Here is a 22206-nt window from a genome sequence, read left to right on the forward strand (position 1 = left end):
CAAAATAAATCAGAAAAAATAGAAAATAGTACAATGCAATAGTATTCGTAGGTTTCATTCGTATTTTCGTAGTTTAGTTCGTAGTTATTCGTAGTTAGTTAGAAATCGCTGATTAGTACTACACACCAAAGCACAGATTCATAGACTTTAGTGACCCGCCATGTGAGCATAACTTTGGCTAAATTCTGGGAAACCCGGAAGTAGAAAGCGGTAGTAGTGACGTCACTAATGACGTCACACACAAGAAGGTGGCGTGATATTTAACTGGCTAATTAATGGAACACAGGTGCCTTGCATAGACTGAACATCTGCCAACCAGAGCGGATGTGGCGTCAGTCTCTCCTCTCTCGCTTTTCCTCTCCCTGTGCGCACCTGCTCGCTTCCTTGCTTGCAACAGCTTTGCGGGTGTGTTCGTTACATGCTTTGATGTCAATGTTACATGCTTTGATGTATGTACAGGAGGCATACGTGAATATTTTCGCAAATATCAACAAAGATTCCACAGCAACCTTGGTTTTCCAGAAGAAAAGTGGAAAGATACCTATAAAGGGGTCAGGCAAAGAGACACAATCTCTCTAGTGCTATTCACTGCATGCTTAGAAGAAGTATGCAAGCTCTTAGACTGGGTGGGAAGGCTTAGGAGTGAGGAGGATCAACGGCGAATATCGCAGCAACCTTCGGTTTGCAGATGACATTGTCCTATTCAGCAACAATGGAGACGAATTACAACAAATGATTGAGGACCTTAACCGAGAAAGTGTAAGAGTGGGGTTGAAGATTATTATGCAGAAGACAAAGATAATGTTCAATAGCCTGGCAAGAGAACAAGAATTCAGGATCGCCAGTCAGCCTCTAGAGTCTATAAAGGAGTACGTTTATTTCAGTCAATTACTCACAGCTGACCCTGATCATGAGAAGGAAATTTACAGAATAAAATTGGGTCGGAGTGCATACGGCAGGCATTACCAAATCTTGACTGGGAGCTTACCACTGTTGTTGAAAAGAAAACTAACATCATTGAATCTACCGGTGCTAACATATGGGTCAGAAACTTGGAGGTTAACAAAAAAGCTCGAGAACAGGTTAAGGACCGCACAAAGAGCGATGGAACGAAAAATGTTAGGTCTAACGTTAAGAGACAGGAAGAGAGCGGTGTGGATCAGAGAACAAACGGGGATAGCCGATATTCTAGTTAACCTTTGTACCGCTTGGTAAATTTAGCTGTCGCTAAATCACTTAGTGCAAGCAGCCCCAGGTGGCTAAAGTTACTGTATTTACTCATGCAATGCCTGTGCTTCTACTTGGAAGTGTGAAAATTTGGATAGAGTTTCACTAAGGTTCACCCATGTTTTTGCCAAGATCACACTGTGTGCTATTGCAATTCGAGAATTTTTTCATTAAATACAGCCCTAGATTTATCACTAATAATTCCTTTATAAATTTGTTGGCTTGTACATCTAGAAACGTTATGATCAACATGAGTCCACGCCTGTGCACCGGTCAATTTCCACAAGTTGCTCTAGATGGCACTAGTTACTGTTCTGCCGACTATGGCATCACTACCGTATCCCACTGGATGATTTGGGTGCATTGAGAGGGCATTGCCGCAAGTGTGCTTGTGGATTTTGAACGTGTGGTGTGCAACTTTGTTCGGGACGTTAGTCAAGAGCTTCAAGGTAATGGGAATCTCAAACATTAATTCTTTTCTTACTGGGCCCAAAGAAACAATAAATTGGATCTGTTTTTTCGAAACGTTGTTAAACATTGCCATTAGAATTGTTCTACAAGCAACACCATGCACCATATAAAATGAGTGCACTTGAAACTATTCATCAGATTTTACAATTTTTGATATCTTGGGGAGTCTGCAAAAAAACTTCGACAGGAGTTATCGTTGAAACTATAGTCGGATACATCTTTAGAAGGCAGCGGCATTTGACCCCTCAAAGGCGGATGCATACGAGCCTCCACCAATGGGCGCGCACTAAAGACTTGCGTCATGAGCCAGACGGCCGGTGTCCCCGCCGACGGAGAACATGGCAGCGGGACTATTTCTTTAGTTGCGGTGGAAATCGTCTGCTGTGCTTCGGTCATCTGGGCGAGGCTTCTCCCGTCTTCTTAAGCTGTACCCGACTATAGGTTCCGGTTCGCTTAGCACTTTCACAAGCAAACAATGCAATATTGCCGCTTTGGTCAACTTGTCAGCATAATTTTCAGATGACACCAGTAGAGAAAATACAGAAACTTCTGTAGGGTGGTCTAAACTTCGATCTGACGTCTGTGCTGTTTTAACAGTGTCTCAAACATACGTTAGTGTTCAGGAGTATGTGTTGTTTTGGTAGTTGTGTTCGACTAATATCAAGTGCAACTTTATTTTCTTCAGCGTGGGTTGCTTTTATCAAACGAGTATTTCGACAGCGTATCTATTACTTATTACGGGCAATCCTTCCCCTCGTGTGTTTTCACTCGCAAGAGCATGCAGTTGATTGCAGACCGACCTTCTGCGCAGGCTTCACTAACAGTCTAATCTCGTACTTTATGAACACCACCTATGGAAATGCCCATATTCATTACTGTACAATACTGTGCAACGCAGCATTACTGTACAGTACTACACCAAGCACACGAAGGCTCCAGCGTCGGTTCAAGGCGCACGACTAGGTCAGCTTGGTTGTATAGAAAAGCTGATCGAACACAGTATTCAAGTATGAGGAGGCTTTTGCATGCTCCCCAACCTGACTACCATTGCTTCGAGTTCCTAAAGAATGCCGTAAAAACAAATGCTTCCTTCACCATAGGCGCTTACCTGTTTTCACATATGCGAAGCCACGGATTTCCCGCATAGCATAGTCATCACTATGGCTAATATATTGCACCAACAAATCTGCATAATATATAAATTGTGTATATATATATTTTTTTGCATTCTGTAACTTTAAAAAGTTGGGAACTAAGAGGAAGGCACATATTTTGTATATTTCAGATATTTTTTTTTTTTTTTACTCTCAGTACTTGTACTAAAAATAGCAAATTATTACTCTCATTCATGCTTCTTGGCGTGGTGCACTTAAGTTTCATGTAAGAATTCTCAAAAACTCTGAGCAAATATTCCTCCTTTACTTTCATTTTAAATACCATATATTAGGATACAATTCAATGTATCACGTTATATGTTGGGACTGATTTCTCTTGAATTAAAATGTTAAAACAGAAAAGCACTGCAAATAAGCATTTCTACTGGTGAGGAAAAAGTTAATGGATGACACAAAGGACAACCGGCTTTGGAAGAATGCCGGTAAGGCAAGTTCATCACAGGACAAGGGCAGCGGAGGAGACTGTAAATCAAGGGATCACATTTGTGAGGGTCTTCCCCAACCCGTAGCGCGTGTAATCGCAGCTACGTAGGGTTCGGGCGAATGAGGCAACAAGCGAGTCAACTCAACAACGTTTATTGCCGTTGGCAATAAAACACTCTTGCAGAGGGAAGTCCGCCCAGTATAATAAGTAATAAAATGGGCTTGCCTCGTCGCGTGTAGTAGTCACGCAAACGAGGTCACTCACGGGTTTCAGCGGGTAAATCCGTATCGGCAGGTAGGTCAAGCGAGGTCAGCGAGAGCCCGGGGGTCTCTCGGTCGCGCTCTTTTATATCTTTTTACCTTTCCGCAAGGGGAGTGTCCTCCTCGCCCGCCGGATACTTTCCCTCTTCCCGCGCGGGCGCGCGCGTCCCGAGAGGCAAGAGAGAACCGGGAGAGGGCAAAGTGCATTTCTCCCGTTCCGCCCGGCTCCTGCGGCGCGCGTTGTGCGCGCACGAGATGCCCGCCCGGCTACCGCCGCGTGCGCTCCGTTCGCAAGCGACGGGCGAGCGCCCGCGGGAGAAGGTGGCAGCGTGTGCTCCCCACACATTTGATCACTAGTAGTTGTGTATTCTGCATAGCAGTGAGTTCTGTTCGTGTATTCAGAGTTTTGTGCAAGTCAAGTGGGGTACTACAGCAACCAACAGTGATGCAAACATGGGGAGATTGGACAAATAATAAATCTTAACAAATCTGTGTATAGGCTGCCTAAGAGCAAGGTATTTTTTTCTTAAATGACTGGAAAATATTGAATTGGAAGAATTGGAAATTGGATGTTATCTGCTCCCTGCATTCGTTGAGCAACTGGTACCCCTGTGCAATAACTGCAGAAGAATCGTTCGGGTCAGTCCTCACACCCATCCTTCCGTGTCCCTCGAGACTTTTACCTTAGATATTTAAAAGAAACGAATATTCGACTAATTTGAATAGTGAATTCCATAATCAAATACCAATCAAATAGCTGGGACTATTTGAGTCTAATTTGAAATTTTGAATATTCATACTCCTGTTGAATTGAAAAGGAACATGCGATTGATAAGGATGTTCGAATTATCGAGCAGGTCTGAGAAATTGGTGACTGTAAACGAATTCATCTTTGGCTTGTTCTGTCTACGAGTCTTGTTATGGGAAATGTGACTTGCTTTTGAAACTGAAACTGTCAATTGCATGTGTTTAAATGTATATTAGTTCGTTTTGAGTACTTTGCAAATTCCAAGTACTGAAATTTGAACCAAAGTGAATATGAAATATTAAAAGATATTGAATATTCTCACAAGCCTACGTTTTTAGTGATGTTTCTTTGAAGCTGGAAGGCTGGAAGGGAAAATTATTCCGGAGAGGTCAATAGTTAGAATGTTGGGGATGTGGCTACAATCGAATGACAGATGTCTCCACACTTTAAACAAAATCAGAAAAACGACGCAGCAGATTAACCGGATGATATCCCGTGTGGCTCATAATCGGACAGGGATGGGGGAACAAGACACCCTCAGACTGGTGAAAAGCCTGGTCATTAGTAGACTAATATACTCCCTGCCTTACCATGACATGAATAGAGAGGAAAAAGAAAAGGCTGACCAAATAATAAGGATGGCATATAAGACAGCCCTGCGGCTGCCACGCAACACTTCAAATGAGAAGCTTCTAGCCCTCGGCCTCCACAATACATTTGATGAGCTGGCTGAGGCCCAACTCATAGCGCAGAGGAGTCGATTGGCGCAAACGCCAGCCGGAAGAGCTCTTCTTCGTAGAGTCGGCCTTGGAGATTGCATACAAGCATACCAAAGCACTAAAGAGCTACCCTGCCAGATCAGAAATTTGTATGGCGTTTCACCAATACCGCAAAACATGGATCCTACATTACACGCAGGAAGGAGAAAGGCTAGAGCTGAATACATAGACAAAATAACTAAGTACATGGACACTGCAAGATTCACGGATGCTTCACCATATCGGGTCAACGCAAAGAATATGGTGGCAGTTGTCGTGAACCGAAAAGGTAAAATCACGGCCTGTGCTTCGGTTTCCCGAGCGACCATTATAGAAGCAGAAGAGATAGCCATTGCCTTAGCTATAAGGGAAGGCATGGAGCGCAACGCTCCACTGACAATAATTACAGATTCTCAGGCCGCATGCAGGAACTATCAGAGGGGAAAGGTCGGTGCGAAGGCACACCGGATACTCACCGAGATCAGCAGAGAATTCAACATCAGGTATACCCAAACAATAACCTGGGCCCCGGGACACGATGGTGTTACTGGGAACCGCTATGCAGATGAGGTGGCTCGAGGTTTCACTAATTACCGAGCTGCCTCTTGCAACATCGTAGAGGACCCGACACCCATCGATCCCAGTTATAAATCAATCTTGCAATACTGCAGGGAATTGAGAAGACTCTACCCAGCACCGCACAAGAACCTTTCAGCCGTGGACTCTGCGACATTACGTAGGCTACAAACGAATACCTATACAAACCTCCATAGACTGCATATACACTACCCAACAGCCTACAAAGACATATGCCCGTGGTGTGGGAGCACACCGACGCTCTATCACATCACATGGGAATGCACGGCTCACACAGAAGAGCAAGATGAGAATAACACGAGAGAGAGGTGGGAGGCATTGCTGTCCAGCTCTGCCCTCGGGGACCAGCTCAGGCTGGTCAGGAGGGCAGAAAGGATGGCGTGGGCCAGCGGTGCCTTGGAATAGGGGCCCGACCACGCAAACTGCCCCGTTCTAGGGGCAACGAAGTCTTTTGTGCAAATAAAGTTTTGTTCTTCTTCTTCTTCTTTGAAGCGAGAGGGTGTAGCTAAATCACAGAACACCCATTTACTGTCAACTATTTTGGAAACTATCCTGTAAACTACAGTGACCTGTACACTATTCACAATTAAAAAATTTCTTTTCAAATGTCAGAGCGGTGCGAAATAAAGCAAGAAAAAAAAGCTGCTTTCGTGGATTGTAAGTACACATCTTTAAAGGTTGTGCGTGTGCGCTTGGTTGTCAGCGAATATGGCGTTAGTCCCAGCATGTCTCGACTATTTTTCAGTGCGCAGCGGGGGCTGCTTATACTTGTAGGTCATGTGTGTCTCGACGATTTTTCAGTGCGCAGCGGGGGCTGCTTATACTTGTAGGTCATGTGTGGGAGAGACGCACCCTACGTCATGCATCACTTCCAGCGAATGTTAATGGTGGCACATTTAGAATGTTCATTTACTTTAGTTGTGACGTAACTTTAATGTAAATATACTGTTTTCTCGTATGGGTCATAAGTGTTTGCGAGTGCTTTGGTGACTTTCTCTTACGAGATTTAACCTGTTTTGTGATCTTCTTTAGATCTATGCTGCTAAGTTCTCTGAAGATCAGCAGTGGTACCGTTGCAAAGTTTTGCAGAAGATTGACAATACCAAGGCAAGTCTTTGCTTATAACAGAGTGTAAAATAGGAGTAAAATACTTGACCAACCACAAATGTATTTGTCAGTCATGCACAGCACAAGTGCTTATGTTTTTCGCTTGTACCCTTAGTGCGTTATAGTGATGTTAGATTGTTCTTTTCATATGTCACACTATGCCCTTCAGACTCATTGGGCACTGTGTACACTAAGATAGTGGATCAAAAGCAAGAACACTACGGAATTAATACTTAAAATGCTTTGCATACATCTTGAAACTGTTCTGATTGGACCTTGCTTGCAAGTTTAATATTTGTAAAGTGTTTCAATAAAACAAGTTAGAATGTTGGCAGCTGTATTTTTGCTTGGCTTACTGTTTTCATTGATTTTATGAACTGTTGTGCATTGGACATATCTATCATGTGGAAAGGTCCTTTCGAGGTATGTTGGACATGAAATAGTTGATATTCTCATATCTGACGTTCCTCTATAAAGTTCTTGCATGGAGTCTGCAATTTGTGTGCTCGACAAAACTCGCTGAAGAAAATTCTTAATCTGTTCTCCAGCTCTAGATTTTTCGTGATTTGAGGATTGAGATGGTGAAATGCACTTTCTGAACCATGCATTCACTACGTGTAGTGTGAAGTGTGTTAAAAGTTCCTCGTCCATTAGCTTTTGTGTGTATATGCAGAGCTATATTCAGTACCTTGACTATGGGAACTGTGAAGAAATAAGTCATGGGCCAGGCTTGGTGAGCCTTTCTGGTGAACTTGCCCTCATTCCTCCGCTGGCCATCTTCTGCTGTTTTGATGGCCTGCAGAGCTTTAGCAAAGATAATGATCCTGCCCTATATAACGAGGTACGTATGTGTGAAAACATCACTCTGTCGTGCTGGCATTTTTGGTTTATGGAGCATAGCAATAACTGTGATCATTGCACCCACCGCGGGAGTTGAAGTGCTGAATTTGAAGTCGTGGGTTCTGTCCCGCATTACAATGAGGGTGAAAGGCAAAAATGCTTCTGTACCATGCATTGAGTGTACATTAAAAAACCTTAGGTGGTTAGAATTAATCCGTAATCCCTACGGCGTGCAGCCAAATGATGTGATATGGCACATAAAACCTCACAATTTAATCACAATTTAATTATTTTTTGAAGCTTGGCCATTTGGCATGCAGCCATTTTTGGCTGCTGCCTAGGTTCTGATGATGTTAATTGGCAATAATGCAAACAATCTGGGTACTCTTAAATGTTGTGATCTATGCAGTGTAGAGATTTGCAACCTGAATTTTATATATTGCATGCAAGGTTGAGACATCAAATTTGGGGCTTGCACGTTTTTTGTTTCAAACGCTTCTTATTGCTCCAGGAAGCCTGATACACGCTCGAAGATTCATATATTCTCGGTAAATAATTTAATATCACATTAATTATGTGAATGATTTTCGGTTTCGGTTTCTCTGCGCCGAGTTGGACAGTGACGTCACTGTCTAGGAAGCTTGGTCACGTGGGCTCACAAAGCTGTGACGCACGCACTGCTGCATCGTCTGTTCTCGCACACATGTTCTGTACCAGCGCAGGCAAACAAAGCCACGTCGACAGTTGTCATGGCTAGCTACGGCAGCTGAGATTCCGACTCTACGTCTGTGTCCGATGCGGTTCACTGCTCTCTAGGTTTGCCCGGTGCTGTGGGTCACCGCTGATTGTACGTCGCTGCAATGTGGTATGACGTCACTAAAACTTTTGTTGTCAATCGCGCTAGCGATGGGTCTTGATCGCAAGAACGAGCATTTAGGCACTCTTTGGAGGCGAATTAAAATTTATTATAAACGTTTGCTGTGTCCAACACTTCATGTTGAGTGTCCTTGCATACAGAGGAAGCCTACAGCAGGCTTTTCATAGCCTCAAAATTTGGTGTCTCAACCCCTTTAACCCTTTACGGTCCGTGCCCAACAACGCAACACGGCCGTAGCGGTCCACTGTTGGGCACACAAGGTTGTTCGGGGGTTAAATTTCGCGGTTTTTCTCACTGCGATTTGTGCGCATTCTTTGTATACATGATGCGCCATCTCTTGAGAGATAAGTAAACTTTCTTGAAGTTTACTTCTTTTTGCACTAGGGTGCACCACAATGTTCAGCACGGCTTCTGGATACCAGAGCGTTCTCACTTGCGAGCGGAACCGCACGTTCGTGCGGTTCGCTGAGAAGCCTCACCACTTTTTCACCGTGTGCGTTTTACGGTGGTGCATTTAGTGAAAGCGATGATGACTTCAGTGAGGAAGAGAATTACGTGCCTTCATCAGATAGTGATGACAGTGATTCGACAGAAGCGAGTGACGAAGACGGCGGCGGCGGAGACATTTTGTCGAAAGACAATGAAATGGTGGCGAAAGCTTTTTTTCTGGCTTCTAGAGGTTTCCATTGCCAATAGCTTTATTTTGAGGCGCACACAGGTGCGGAATCATGCTGATAAAGAACAGCGACACCTGTAGTACCGCCGCAACCTCATCGAACAGCTGGTGGGTGACGTGAGGGCTAGAGCCAAAAAGCGGGGCCCGTCTGCTCGGGAGGAGTGCGGCGAAAGGCTAGATGGGAGGAGCCATTTCATCTACAAGCTCCCAGGCCGAAATAGCAAAGACTGTGCTGTTTGTAACGACCGAAAAACAAACGGAGGCAGGAGGGAAACTGTGTTTTTCTGCAAAACCTGCAGTAACAACCCTGGCCTGCACCCAGAAAAATGCTTAGAGCGGTATCACACTCTGCTCAAATATCCGTAGAGGAGTTGCCTGCAGAATGCAAGAGAAAAAATAACCTGTGTGTTTTTCTTCCACAGTTTGTGTTTTTCTTCGCGAGGCCACAAGCTGGCAAAATAGTTTCGGATCAGGACAGCCGGAAAGCGGGTAAAAGTTTCGGACCGCAAAGGGTTCAAATAAATTGCTGTTAACTTGTAGCAATACTCAGATAGTCTAGAATGATTTATTGAAAGAAATCTCAGTTCTAGTTCAGTTAGTCTGCTGCTTATGTGCATATTGAAATCGTTGAGTTCTAAGAAGGCCTTCTATTAATTCAAGCAATTTATGCAATTTAGTTATGGTGTTGTGCTGTTCTTTCAATTTTTACTGCTCTAACAGGTCTCCAGAATTGTTAGGCCTGAAACTTGGCAGGTGTGCAGTGGCCGTATTCTGAAACGTTCCACTTTGGCGAAATTTCTTTTTCGCTTTCAGGTGGGCGATGATTGGCTGATTGGATGGTTGAGCCTGACATCATCCAATTTTGCTCAACCAGCCAATCAGCACGCGCCTGAAAGCGAAAAAAGAAATTTTGCCGAAGTGGAACGTTTCAGAATACGGCCCCAGTGGCCCTATTGCAGGGTACATGCATCTGCAGTTTCAGCAGTTTGTCCCTTAACAACAGTGCTCTGCAGGCATCTTAATGCACATTGGTGTCAGAGACATGACATCAGAAATGTGTGATAAAATGTACAGCTTTTTGCAAAAGTAAGGGCCAGTTAGTCGTTTCTTGTTGTGGCTAATTGGACCTTACCCTTTGGTTATAGCCAGTATACTATAGTATTAAATGGCACTTCATCCTTTGACTTACTTCTGGAAGCAAGATAAGCCAGCATACTTTTGGTGCTCCAGCATCAAATTCTTGCTTTTTGCCGCTTTTCAAAGTAGAGCTAAATCTTTATACACATAGCTGTGTATGAGCTGTGCTTTAATGAATAAATCAGAATTAGCTTGGACTAGAATAAATAAGTTTCTTGGATGTAGTGATAGTGTTTCAGGCCTACTGAGCTTGTATTAGACAAGGAGACTATCTCCTAGGCAGATTTTACAAATATGTTCAGCTTTTTCATATCTTTAGCAAAGAAAGCCCACAATATGGCTTATTCTACATACTTAACGCTTTCCGTGTTGCATTTTTTCTCGTATTATCAAATCAACACAACGGTTTATTTTTGGTTATGCAGAAGGAAAAAAATTGCAGATAGTGGAAAACGCTACAGTCGAACCCGGATGTATTGAACCCACAGATAAATAACTATTGTGTACAATGAACAGCAATAAAATTCTGTAAAAAATTTTTGTATACAATCTTTACTTTATATATTGAAATACCCATATAGTATTGAACTTTTTTGGGATCCCCTTCAGATTAAATATATCCAGGTTCGACTGTGTATTGGTATGGTCCTCACATGCCTATACAGCAAAAGGAATAAAAGCTCACAGCATAGAAAAAATGAAAGCTGCAGCAGACCCAAAAACATTGTACTCGGCACTTATTCAGTCTTGGGGTCAAAATCAGACGCAGTTGACGTTGCCTTTTCTTCTTTTGACAAGCTGTTATCTTTAGAGTCCGTGCTCGGCTTGTATTTGGGGTCAGAAGACCCGTTGCTCCAATCAAGTTTCTGTGCAAGCACCCGTCTCAAAATGATCACACAGGAATGCTAAAGGAAGGAGCACTTTCGTTTATTCGAACATGGCCAGACAAAATAAAGAGAGCAAAATATGAAACAGAGCAACACAGGAAACTGATACGACAGAGGGCAGAACCATCCTGGAGAAAGCACACTAACAAAAAGAGCCTCCTCGTCGCTGGAATGGAGATGCGCTGTAGTGATGATAGTGGGAGGCGAAAAAAAGATTTCATAAACATATGACAGAAACTTCTAAGAGTGGTTGCCTTTCACTGCGGTGCCAATATTTGAATGCAGAACTGTCATAGCGGTGTATAAAGTCCCAGAGCCACCCCTCCTATCTGCGGATGCGCGTTCTCAACGTGGTGTAATCATGCCTACAGGGGCACATTTTACAGCGGCTAACAAAAACCCAGTTTGAGCAAACCAAATGAGAAGAAAATACACTTTTAGAAATATGTAACAGATGGCAGAACCACCTTGAAGCTTGCCAGTTTTGTGTTTTTGCACACATCTCATTGGAGAAGATACAAACCGTACGGTTATGTCAGGAACACTATAGGATCTCTGAAAGCATGAGTTTAGTACTTACCACGACTAGGTTAAGGTTATGCTTTCTTTTATGTGAAAAACACCTCCAGTGATGCAGATGGTCTTCACTGAGCAATCTAACCCATTAAACATGGGTTAGATCTTATGGCTGACGTATTAGAATATATTTTAACCCCACTTTCTTCTTTGTAAGTGTTGCTGTATAAACTGCAAACTGCGAAAGTACTTGTGTCGCACAAGGGAAGAGATACAAATATTCTTAAAAATAGAACTGAAAGTTGGGAAGTTAGTAATTCATTGTGAAACTGCAGCATGCACAAAAGACTGGAGTACATATGTACAGTCTTTTGCAAAAGTAAACTCCGTTGCAAGTCAACACCTGTTAGTAAATATGCCCGTGTTCTTCATCTTTTCTGTGCTCTGCAGTTTAACAATGAATATCCTTAACAATTGTAGGGCAATGTGTTTATATTGCCTTTCATATTGTCACGTAGTAATGACGGTGAAGAAAACATTCGCAAAACTGTGGATGACGAAATCGACTTTTTATTAGGTGAACCTGTGCCCACAAAAGCGAGTTGCACTCGTAGCACAACGATAGCAGCGAACACAGTCGGCGACCGTCAGAAATCTCATGAGCGGCGAAATGCGTCAGCTTTTATACATGAGTCATCGAAGGTTCCAGAGTAATCCCTGGTGCCTGCGTGTCTTCCAGAAAATACTAGACAATTCGTGTCGGTCATACAATCAGATTATGTAAGCGTCGGTGACAACAGACAATGGATAGAAGCATCAATAACGTTCGAGAAACTTCTGATATAAGCAGGTGCGTCTTGTGCCGAGCGATAACGTTTAGCATTTGTTAGCCGGTGAAAAGCGGTCAACATGTACTTATTTATCTTTCACCGGCTAACAAATACATCTGTCAATATGAAAGGGTCTAGAAAAAGTAATTCACATGTGCATGACTTTATTCCTTGAGAAGCACCATGTCTGTACTTCGCAATTAAAGTTCAGGAAAGGTCACATGTATTTTTTCAGTAACTATATTCTTGCTGTGCTGTATTTGCCTGTACCTGCCATTTGTACTGGGTCGTGGTCTTAGTCAAGCTCGTGTAGCAGCTTTTTGACCATGGCCATCAGCATCCCAGATGTTGGAATAAAATTTGAATTTGACCTTAGTTTGCATTCATCTTGCTTATAAAAACAAAATTCTAATTTCATGCACCTGGCATTTTACAGGCACTCAACTTCATGAAGGTGCTGCTGAGGGACAACAAAGTGAAGGTGCGGACAAAGACCAGAATTTCCCGGCAGACCACAAACTTGGTAACAAGTTGCCACCTTCTCGATTCTGGTCTGGACGTCATCGAAGAATTCCGCAATCGAGGCTATGCTAAGGTGTGCTGGATACGTTTGACATATACCATATGGTCTTATGTGAAAGCTGCATTCTTAGTTTTCGTTCCACATTATGCACGAATGATGTTGCGAAGGCCAGTGCCTATGAGGATGAAGTCTGAGAGCCTGCTGGTTGAGGCTCATAAACAGCAGGGTGTTGACGAAACCTGCTACAGACCTGGATATAACGAAATTGACAAATTCCTGAAAAACTTTGTTGTAAAGAGGATTTCGTTATGTGCAGGTTCGGCACGAAAATTTTAAAAAGAAACTCTTACCGTATTTACTCGATTCTAACCTGCCCTCGATTGTAACGCGCACCCGTTTTCCATTTTGGTCGAAGCACTCATCCTTGGAATGTCACACCAGGTACCGGATGCAGGGACACGTGTCGTTTCGCACGAGCGCGAGGCATCGGAAACGAAGTGTGAGCGTCACGATGGCGTCGTAGCATCATACAGTGTTACAGTAGAACCCCGCTGTTACGTTCCCGGGTGCTGCGTTTTCCCGGCTGTTACGTCGTTTACGGCCGGTCCCGGCACAGTTCCCATACAGCTGCCAGTGCTCTTGGCATTGTGCAAAGATAGCGAGCGTGGCCCAGCGCCAGAAACACTGTAGGCCGTATACAAGGATGCATTCGGTGCTGAATCTCGTGAAATCTCACGAATGTTAAACTATCTTCGAAAATGATTGCATGCCAATAGTGCCCCTGAAGGCACGCAGCCAACGCACACTGAGTCAAAACAAAACTACTGTTTGCCGGAACCAGTGTGAACCAAACCATGGTCGCTATTGAAGTGATCATGGATGGAAACTACGCAGTTCTGAAGGCATGCGGTCAAGGAAGTGTCATGTACGGTGGTGAACGTAAGCATAAAGGCTCTAAATGCTGAAATAGGCACGAAGCGTTTGGTCCTGTCATTCCTGTTCTATTGTGAGCAATATGAATGAGAATGCACATGTGAGTGTCGGGTAGCCTCAAAACCTGCTATGGGCGATACACGGCGGCCGCCGTCGGAAACAAAGTGGAAAGGGGGACGCTGTTGTGATAACTGTTGGTACTCGCACCATGGGTCTGTTTATTTAAACTGCAGAACTTCACACTGCCAGCGCCCAGTGATGACTGTTCGGTATTGCGGTTACTGGTAACTATTTGCGCCGAAGCGTATTCAAAAGTAGCACTGTTTTAATGCGTGAGAAACTCATTGCAGTGATTGATATAAGAAAATTAGTTAAAGTACAAGCCAAGATCTAAACGTTCCACTATAGGGTTGCACGAAGAACAAGAAAAGTAAATAAAAAGGCATGAAAGCAAAAAAAAAACTCGCTGCAAGTCAGTGCGGCACATAACCCTCTTATCAGCTGTCGGCCGCCAGTGAAGCGCCAAAAGCTGGCGTTTCGACAAACGCAGGCGCGTTGGGAGTGCCAGCAGTTAGCGGAAGAGCGCACCCCCTTCCCCTCTGTTTTCGACAGCGCCATTCGCGTTTCGCTCTAACTCGGTTTCAAGGCTATTTGTCGCGCGTTCGCGTGTTCCAGCTCATATTGCTCACGAAAGTCCTTTTTTTGCTGATGACTAAGGTGATGCGGAACCCCTGCTTGATTGGTTGAACACTAGCGCCACTTTTCTCTATTGCATCACACATTTTGAGTGCTCGATGCCACCGCGTTTCGACGGTTGCCCGAAATAACCATTGTGCAGCCAAATATGTCCGAAATAGTGGGTTTGATGCTATTAAATAATACATAGGCCTGGCAGAATCAAATGACAGTCCGTATTATCAGACTTTTGCGAATTAATGAGGTTTCACTGTACCATAATTTACACGAGTACTTTTCTATGATGTATTGCCATCTGTTGTTTCTGCTTCTTAATCGTATTTAACCTTCACATGAAAGACTCCATCATTATATATGTAGTAAGTGCTTCGTATTTTCCTTCTTTATTTTCAGAAGATGCAGCCAACTAAAGATGCAGAACAGCAGATCAGCTGTGCAGAGAGCAGTCCGGACAGGGGCTACCAGCGTATACCTGAGCGCAGCACCTATCCTGCTCGTGACCGCAGTGATAGCTGTGATCGTGGCTATAGCAGCGAGCATAATCAGCATGGTTTTGGACGAGGCTTTAATGGAGGTCGTTTGTACGGTCCTGGTCAGAGTCGCTTCATAACACCACTGTCTAGACCTAATTATCCTGGATGTGATGACATCAAAAATGGTGTCTGGTGAGTGTATTACACTTAATTGTGAAATACAGTGAAGCCTTGATACAGTAAAAGCTCGTTAATTCGAATTCCTTGGTGATGCTACGAAAGTTCGAATTATACAAAATTCGAACTGATGAAAGGCGGGTAAGGCGTGTATATAGTCCGACGTAGCTGGAGCGTGCTCGCGTGCTCACGCTACGTCAGGTTGGCAAGAACATCTATAGTATTGTGTCTGGATGCGGCCAACTTGATCTGATGTGCTCGACGTCGAGATGGCTCTTGCTCCGTACGCGTGTTCGCGCAGACCCACAATGCATTGTGCGAAGTAAAAGTGCCCACGCCGCTTCGCCGATGTTTGCAGACAGGCGTTCAAAGCGGTGCGTAGGTTGGGGATTGTTCTGCGCATGCTCTGAAGAGAGCAGCCGACGGCGCACAGGGTGCCGAAGTATGGAGGGGACAGCGCAAGTGGCGTAGCGCAACTTGGCACAAGCGTCGCTTGCCTGTGCGTCGGTGCCCTTCAACGTGTGCTCCGTCCACTGCTATCTTCGGAGGATGCTCAGAATGATCCCCAACCTGCGTGCTGCTTTAAAAAAGCTGTTTGCGACCGTCGGCGAAGACGCAGGGGCCACGTGGGCGCCTTTTTCTTCACGCGCAGTGCATTGTGGGTCGGCGCCGACGGTGCAACCAAAACGCGCATGGAGCAAGAGCCATCTCATCGACGGAGCGCATTGGCCGCGTCAGGTTACGTTGGCTGCGCAAGTGCATCGAACTATAGATGCTGTTGTTCTCGCCAACGTGATGTAGCATGTGTGGGCGCGCGAGCTCACTTACGCTGCGTCGGACTATATCTGCGCCTTCAGGCAACACGCCACTGCAAAGATGCGTGGTCCACGCAGCGACACCAGCGACGAAAATGTGTTCCCGCGCACTAGCACTCTCCCCATCCACGATGGCGCGGAGTTCGATTGATCGGTGGCGGTGCAGATTTCAGTGTGAATTAGCGGGATACGTTACATGTTGCTTTCAATACATTGTTGGATGGACCGCGGCGGCTGCTCCGAATTAATAAATATTTCGAATTATCGAGTTGTGAATTAACAAGCTTTTGCTGTATAATAATCCTCGATTTAACAAAATCGATGATGTAAAAAACTATTATAATTTCCCTTTTTTAGTTCCCTTGAAAACCATGTATATTCTTTTTCATTACACGGTTTGGGTTTAGTGAAAAAATTTCCTCGACTCATACAAAATTTTCTTAGTACTTCTAGATTGCAAGCTGAAAGGTTATTGCTTGTTATGAACTGTCTCGCATATTTTTATCTGAAGGGGCTTAATGCTTAAAGGGACAATCGCTCGGAACATGAAGTGCGATAACCCTGCTTATGGAAAGATTGTCTATTGTATTAGCTAGAACAGGCCCTGTTTTTCTCATTGACATTGGATTTATATTTTTAATTCTTCACTAAAAGACACGAAAAATGACGTTTGTTGCCCCACGTGACAAAAACATGAACATACTTATGAGGTCTACCATGTGACCTTCTATTAGTGTACGCCGTTCCGGGTCTTTTTATTAATATTAAAATGCAGTAACATTCTTTCGATTACAGTCGAACCCACTTATAACAATAGTGAGGTGCCATGAAAATTCCATTGTTATAACCGATAATTGTTATAACCAGGTTGCATGAAAATAAAAACAAAATAGGGGAATGGCAGAGCTGTTGTGAGAAAACTACGATGGCAGTAAGGCCAGTGCCCCTCCCCACCACCTTCCTCCATCTGGCTGCTGATTTTGTTGAGTCGTTTAACTGTTTAATTCTGCTTCCTGCACGCTCTGATCACGTGTAATAAGATTACGGCTGTCGGCGTTCAAGGATGGCACTGATATAGTAAAACCTCGTTAATTCGTATTTCACGTAACCGAAAAAATGTCCGAATTAACTGAATGCTGAATTATCGAGGGTATCAAGAAAACAATAAACAAATGCTTTCTATGCCAAAATGCTTTTATTTACTGAATGAATCATTAGAATCCTGTTTCTATTTTGCACAAAAGCAGTGGGGAAGCTTGCAATTCTCGTCATCTCGTTACTGACTAGCGCTTGCAGCGGCGAAGGCCTCGCGACTTCTGTCACAGCGTGGCCACGGCGCGCATCTTCATCTGAGGCGCACTTTTCACTACCGTGCACACATCCCTTTTTTCTTTTTTTTTTGCCTGTGTTGCCAGGTCACCGCTGCTTGTAGACTGTGCTCTTCATCCTCGACAGCTATGCAACGAGTAAAAACGACTGTTTGCCGCAGCCGCTGTCGACGCGATCATGGACGGCAACCTTTAGGTTCTGAAGGCGTGCCGCCGACGCATGCACTGAGTCAAAACGAAACTACCGTTTGCTGTAACTGCGGATGAAACCGCAGCCACCATGGATGCGATCATGGATGGTGACTACGCAGTCATGAAGGCACGCGGCCAATGCAGTGCTATGCGGAGCGGTTAACGCAAGAATAAAGGTTTTAAAGGCACAAATAGGCACGAAGTGCTCTGGCGTTGCTATCATTCCAGTACGATTTTCACTGACTAGGCGATGCGAACTCCGTCACTTCGTTTTTGTGGACGCTAACACCTTTTTGGCTCTATTGCATCGCACATTTGCGGAGCTCTGCCAGCCCAGCGCTATCAGCGCAGTTGGCGGGGTCCATGTAGGTTTCAGAGGGTGGCACAGCGTAGAGCTATGGGCGCAGCCCATTCGTGTTCGGAGGGGTGGAAGGGCAACGGAGGGTTCGGAGGGGTGGAGGCTGGCGAAGCGGAGAAGGGTTGTAAACAGCGCGCGGCGGCGTGTAACGGCTCAATTTTTTTTTTCTTCTTCAAAGAGTTCGCATTGCATTCTCTTTTGGCCCGGACACCTAGTAGCCAGACTTCAGCGTTATAACCTATAATGCGGCATGGGGGCATTGTAGTAAGCAGGTTATTTCACCATAGAAAATATACAAAAGCTGACGGTGCAGCAGCTTCTCGTTGTCATAACCGATATATTGTTAAAACCGGTATCATTATAATTGGGTTCGACTGCAAGTTTTTTCTAACTTACAAAGTTCAGATAAGCCGTGGTTTTTAGTGAGCAGAAAAGTGACGTTGCCTTCGCCTTCGTTTTCGATGAGTTGGCTTGGCTTGTCTATCGACAGAATAATGACGCTGCGGACCAGCCAGCCATGACGCAGGCATGTAATTAGGAAAAAATGCGATACATCTATCAGAAAGGTCTGTACAACAACGCAAACTTATTGTCCATTTACCTTTAAAAGTGGTTGGAAAGGTGCCAATATAGGTGGTTAACCACAGATCCACTCCCTCCTGTGAACGCAGGATGATGGGCGGCTTTCACAATTTGCGAATCGGGCTATCGGCATCACTATCACTTCTCGGCGTTGCAGGTGGAGGGACTCTTAGTTTTTTAGAGGCTACTCAGTTCTGAAAATTCTACTTTCAAAATATCCATGCCCTTTTGGAAGTAACCGCTGCAGGTGTAAACACTACCGAGGGTGAGCTTTTCGTTGCGCCATGAAAAACTGGGTCCATAAAAATCGGGTGTCGGTCCGTATAATTTAGGGCTGAACATCGTCAAAAGGTGACACCATACCAAGTTTGGAAGTAATTTTCTGGAAAAGTACTTGATTTCATGTTCGAGTATTATTTTTAGCATACACTGCAGCAACTGGAAAAAGTGGTCAAAAATTTTGGCTGAAACCTTTACAATGTTTGGGAAAATAATTTCTTAAAATGCACAATTTCTTGCCTTTTCACTGAACCAAGTAAACGACACATTCATAAATGTCTTCACCTATGACGCCACTTGAAAACCTGTCATTCTATCATTGGTCATTGTACCTAGTTTCACAGTTAATTTTTAAAGTTACCTCCAACCAACTTATGCTTCTTTGTGGAAACTTTAAAAAGGGCTTACATCACCCAGAAATGTTTGTTGAGAAAAATACTTTGGTGAAACCACATTCACACACTCGCCAAGGTTTTTTCCAAGAGAATCAACGATGGTCACTTTTGGGGTCTGGGACGTTTTGCGTGGAATGGTGACCCTACTGGGGAATACTTATCTTCTTTCTAAAAGAATTGAAATTGTAACATTAGAACTAAATTTATGTTTGGTTTAGGGCTCGTTTCTCTGCACCGAAGCCAGAAATGCTGCATGGCTCAGGAGGGCAAGCATGGATGAAGAACCAGCCTGAACTGCGCATGGTTCCAGCTCAAAGTATGCGTCCAGCTGCAGCTGGAGGTGGTGATACTTCAACTACTGCAGTGAAGCAGCTCAGTGATGAGCGAAACTTTCTGAAATCTCAGCTGCAGACTATGAAGGATCGAATCAAGGTTCGTTTATGAATTTTTTTCAAAAGCTTGAAATCTGGCTTAATAGTACAAACCTGCCAAGTCTCCTAGAATAGTACGTGAATTTTTACCATTTTGTATGGTAGTGCTGCTGAGAAAAGTGTCCCGAGGGAAATGGATTGTCGCGCGCAGAGGTCTAGCGACAGTTTTATTCGACTAGAATGTTGGTCTAGTAAAAACAACACTGCAGCTCAATCAGATCAACATAGTTATCGAGCAGTAACGCAATTGTACTGCAGCAATTTAAGCCATGCAACCACAGCTGCCACCGCAACGTCGGTTGTGGCCTTCGCCAAATGTAACGCTGTAGGTTATGATCTTATGCATGGCCTCCAAGACTTGTGGTGCTGCGCTTACAATTTTGGACGCCATGCCCAATATCGCATTTCTTCTATGCATCTGATTTAGTATTTCTCTTTAGTGTGCCTTTAAGTTATTAGAGAGGTTTAGCTTGTCCGGTAATTGGGTAAACGCGAGCGGACCGCGCTGGGGCGTTTTGCCGGAACCGTAAACGTGAGTGGCCTGTATGGTGCTACCACCTGGTGGCGCAGAAATCAAACAGACAAACAGCTAATATTGCAGTGACCAAGTGTATTCTACTTCGCTGCTGGCGTAAATGTTTGACAGTGGCATAATTGTGTTGCCGCTGAAAATTTACACCAGCAGAGAAGTACTAGAATACACATGGTTACTTAGTTCAGTGCATGTAGGCTAGCTGGACTAATAAACAGCTCACAAGCATAATTTTATGAAAATCTGTGTTCTAAGGTCATTTCGTGGCTCTTTCATGGCTATCAGCTGAGATATTTTACGACATTGTGTATTTGAAGTCTGTGCAGAGACAGTTTTAGGAGTTCGGCCCCGAATTTTTTTTTTTTTATTTGGTACATCTTTTTATTTGTGTAATTGTTCTCATTCCCACAAAGTTAAAAAAAATGATTCCATATCGAAGCCTAATTGTTTCATTTCATTGAGCATGAGAACAAAACACGCAAAATACCTTTTGCTCTAACCTGCTGTGCAACCGTTTGGTTTCTTTAAAACGGAAGGGCCCTTGTAGCCCAGTTACCCTGCCAGCATTTTGAGGCATTGGAATCTGTGCTTTTTATGTTAGGTCGCACTTTTTGTGCTCAGAGAGGCTGGGCTTCACACACGGGAAAGAAGCATTTGTTTATAGCTATTACTTTATTAAAATATTTTGATTATTCATACACCTGAATTTTGACACCTTGAGAACCATAATGAAAGGCAATGTGTTTTGTCATTTGCAGTGTGTACTGTGTCTGGTGTGTGCAATATTTATTTTGCACAATGGTTTGCATTGATAATGGCATTCAAATGCAATATAACTTGCTGTGCCTGAATTAGCTATGTCCATATTGAACATTACTGTGGTATTCCGTGCAGGCTTTGGAAGAACAAATTGCTGCTAACGATTCTCTTTGCCAAGCGAAAAACAACACTCTTTCAAAGGTGGGTCATACAACATTCTTCAGTTCCAGTACCACTAAATGTTTTCTCTACCGAAAGGAGATGTAGTTGGTGAAAACTATGGTATCTTTTGAATTGAAATGGCCACCATTGGAAAGTTTTGCTGGCGTGCAATGCTTGGGTTTTTCATGTGCTGCATGTAAGATAAGCATGCCATAGTACAACATTTTGTATGATTGCAGATGTGCACCTGTATCAATGTTTGCTTTAGCTTTGAGTTCAGTCAAGCTCTGGCCATACCCTTGCGCGTTGAGAAGTGGATGCACTCATAGCTTCTTGCACGCTGGTTCCTAGTGAGGCCAGAATATGGCCGCATGCACCTATAGATGATGGGTGAAATGGAGGACATGAAATTGTAGTGTATGCTTCAGAAAACTGTGTCCACCGCTCGCCAGGTTGTGTGTTGTGGCACAGCTGTTGGCGTGCAAAGTTTCAGTGTCTAGTTAGGTAACCATGGCGTTGCGCTGCTGAGCACTATGTCGGGGGTTTGATTCTGTGCTGCAGCGGCCATATTTCGATGTGGGCAAAATGCAAAAATGCTTGTTTAATTAGATTCATGTGCACTCTAAAGAACCCAGAACTGCGCCATGCTTAATAAATATAGTGTAATTTTTCCACGTAAAACCTCAATTTTTTAAAGCTGTGCAGACAAGCATCTCACGGTAACTCTTTCAGAGATTAGGAGAAATTAAATAGCAATTAGTTTTTGCAACAAACATAACCATGTCATGCACAACAATGTTGAATATAAGGTGCACAAGTGCAAACGTGAACTTGTGACAAAAGAAAGCTATGCAAAGCTGATGGTGTACTCTTAAACCATCATGATGGCAGCCACCATCGTGAAGTGAAATATAAATTCTGGCGGAAGCCAAGGGGGGGAGGTAGCCCAGTACAAAATGTTTTTAGATGTCATGAAAGGTGTCGGCACCTATGAAATGATGCTAGACAGTGATACGTTCAAAAAGGTGTTCTTTTTGTAAT

At 43.9% G+C, this 22206-nt stretch overlaps 1 protein-coding gene across 5 annotated transcripts in view; it reads left to right on the plus strand.

Annotated features, from left to right (window-relative positions):
• LOC119436507 (serine/threonine-protein kinase 31-like) overlaps window positions 1-22206 on the plus strand; it is a 222350-nt gene that overhangs the window by 78132 nt on the left and 122012 nt on the right. For all 5 annotated transcript variants that reach the window (XM_049658155.1, XM_049658154.1, XM_049658156.1 and 2 more), the window contains 6 exons: window positions 6693-6767; window positions 7441-7608; window positions 12967-13125; window positions 15076-15347; window positions 19500-19713; window positions 21139-21204. In XM_049658155.1, the coding sequence (XP_049514112.1) occupies window positions 6693-6767; window positions 7441-7608; window positions 12967-13125; window positions 15076-15347; window positions 19500-19713; window positions 21139-21204 (954 nt within the window). The remainder of the gene's footprint in view (window positions 1-6692; window positions 6768-7440; window positions 7609-12966; window positions 13126-15075; window positions 15348-19499; window positions 19714-21138; window positions 21205-22206) is intronic.

The sequence above is a fragment of the Dermacentor silvarum genome, chromosome 1, assembly GCF_013339745.2.
Source record: "Dermacentor silvarum isolate Dsil-2018 chromosome 1, BIME_Dsil_1.4, whole genome shotgun sequence".
Taxonomy (NCBI): Eukaryota; Metazoa; Arthropoda; class Arachnida; order Ixodida; family Ixodidae; genus Dermacentor; species Dermacentor silvarum.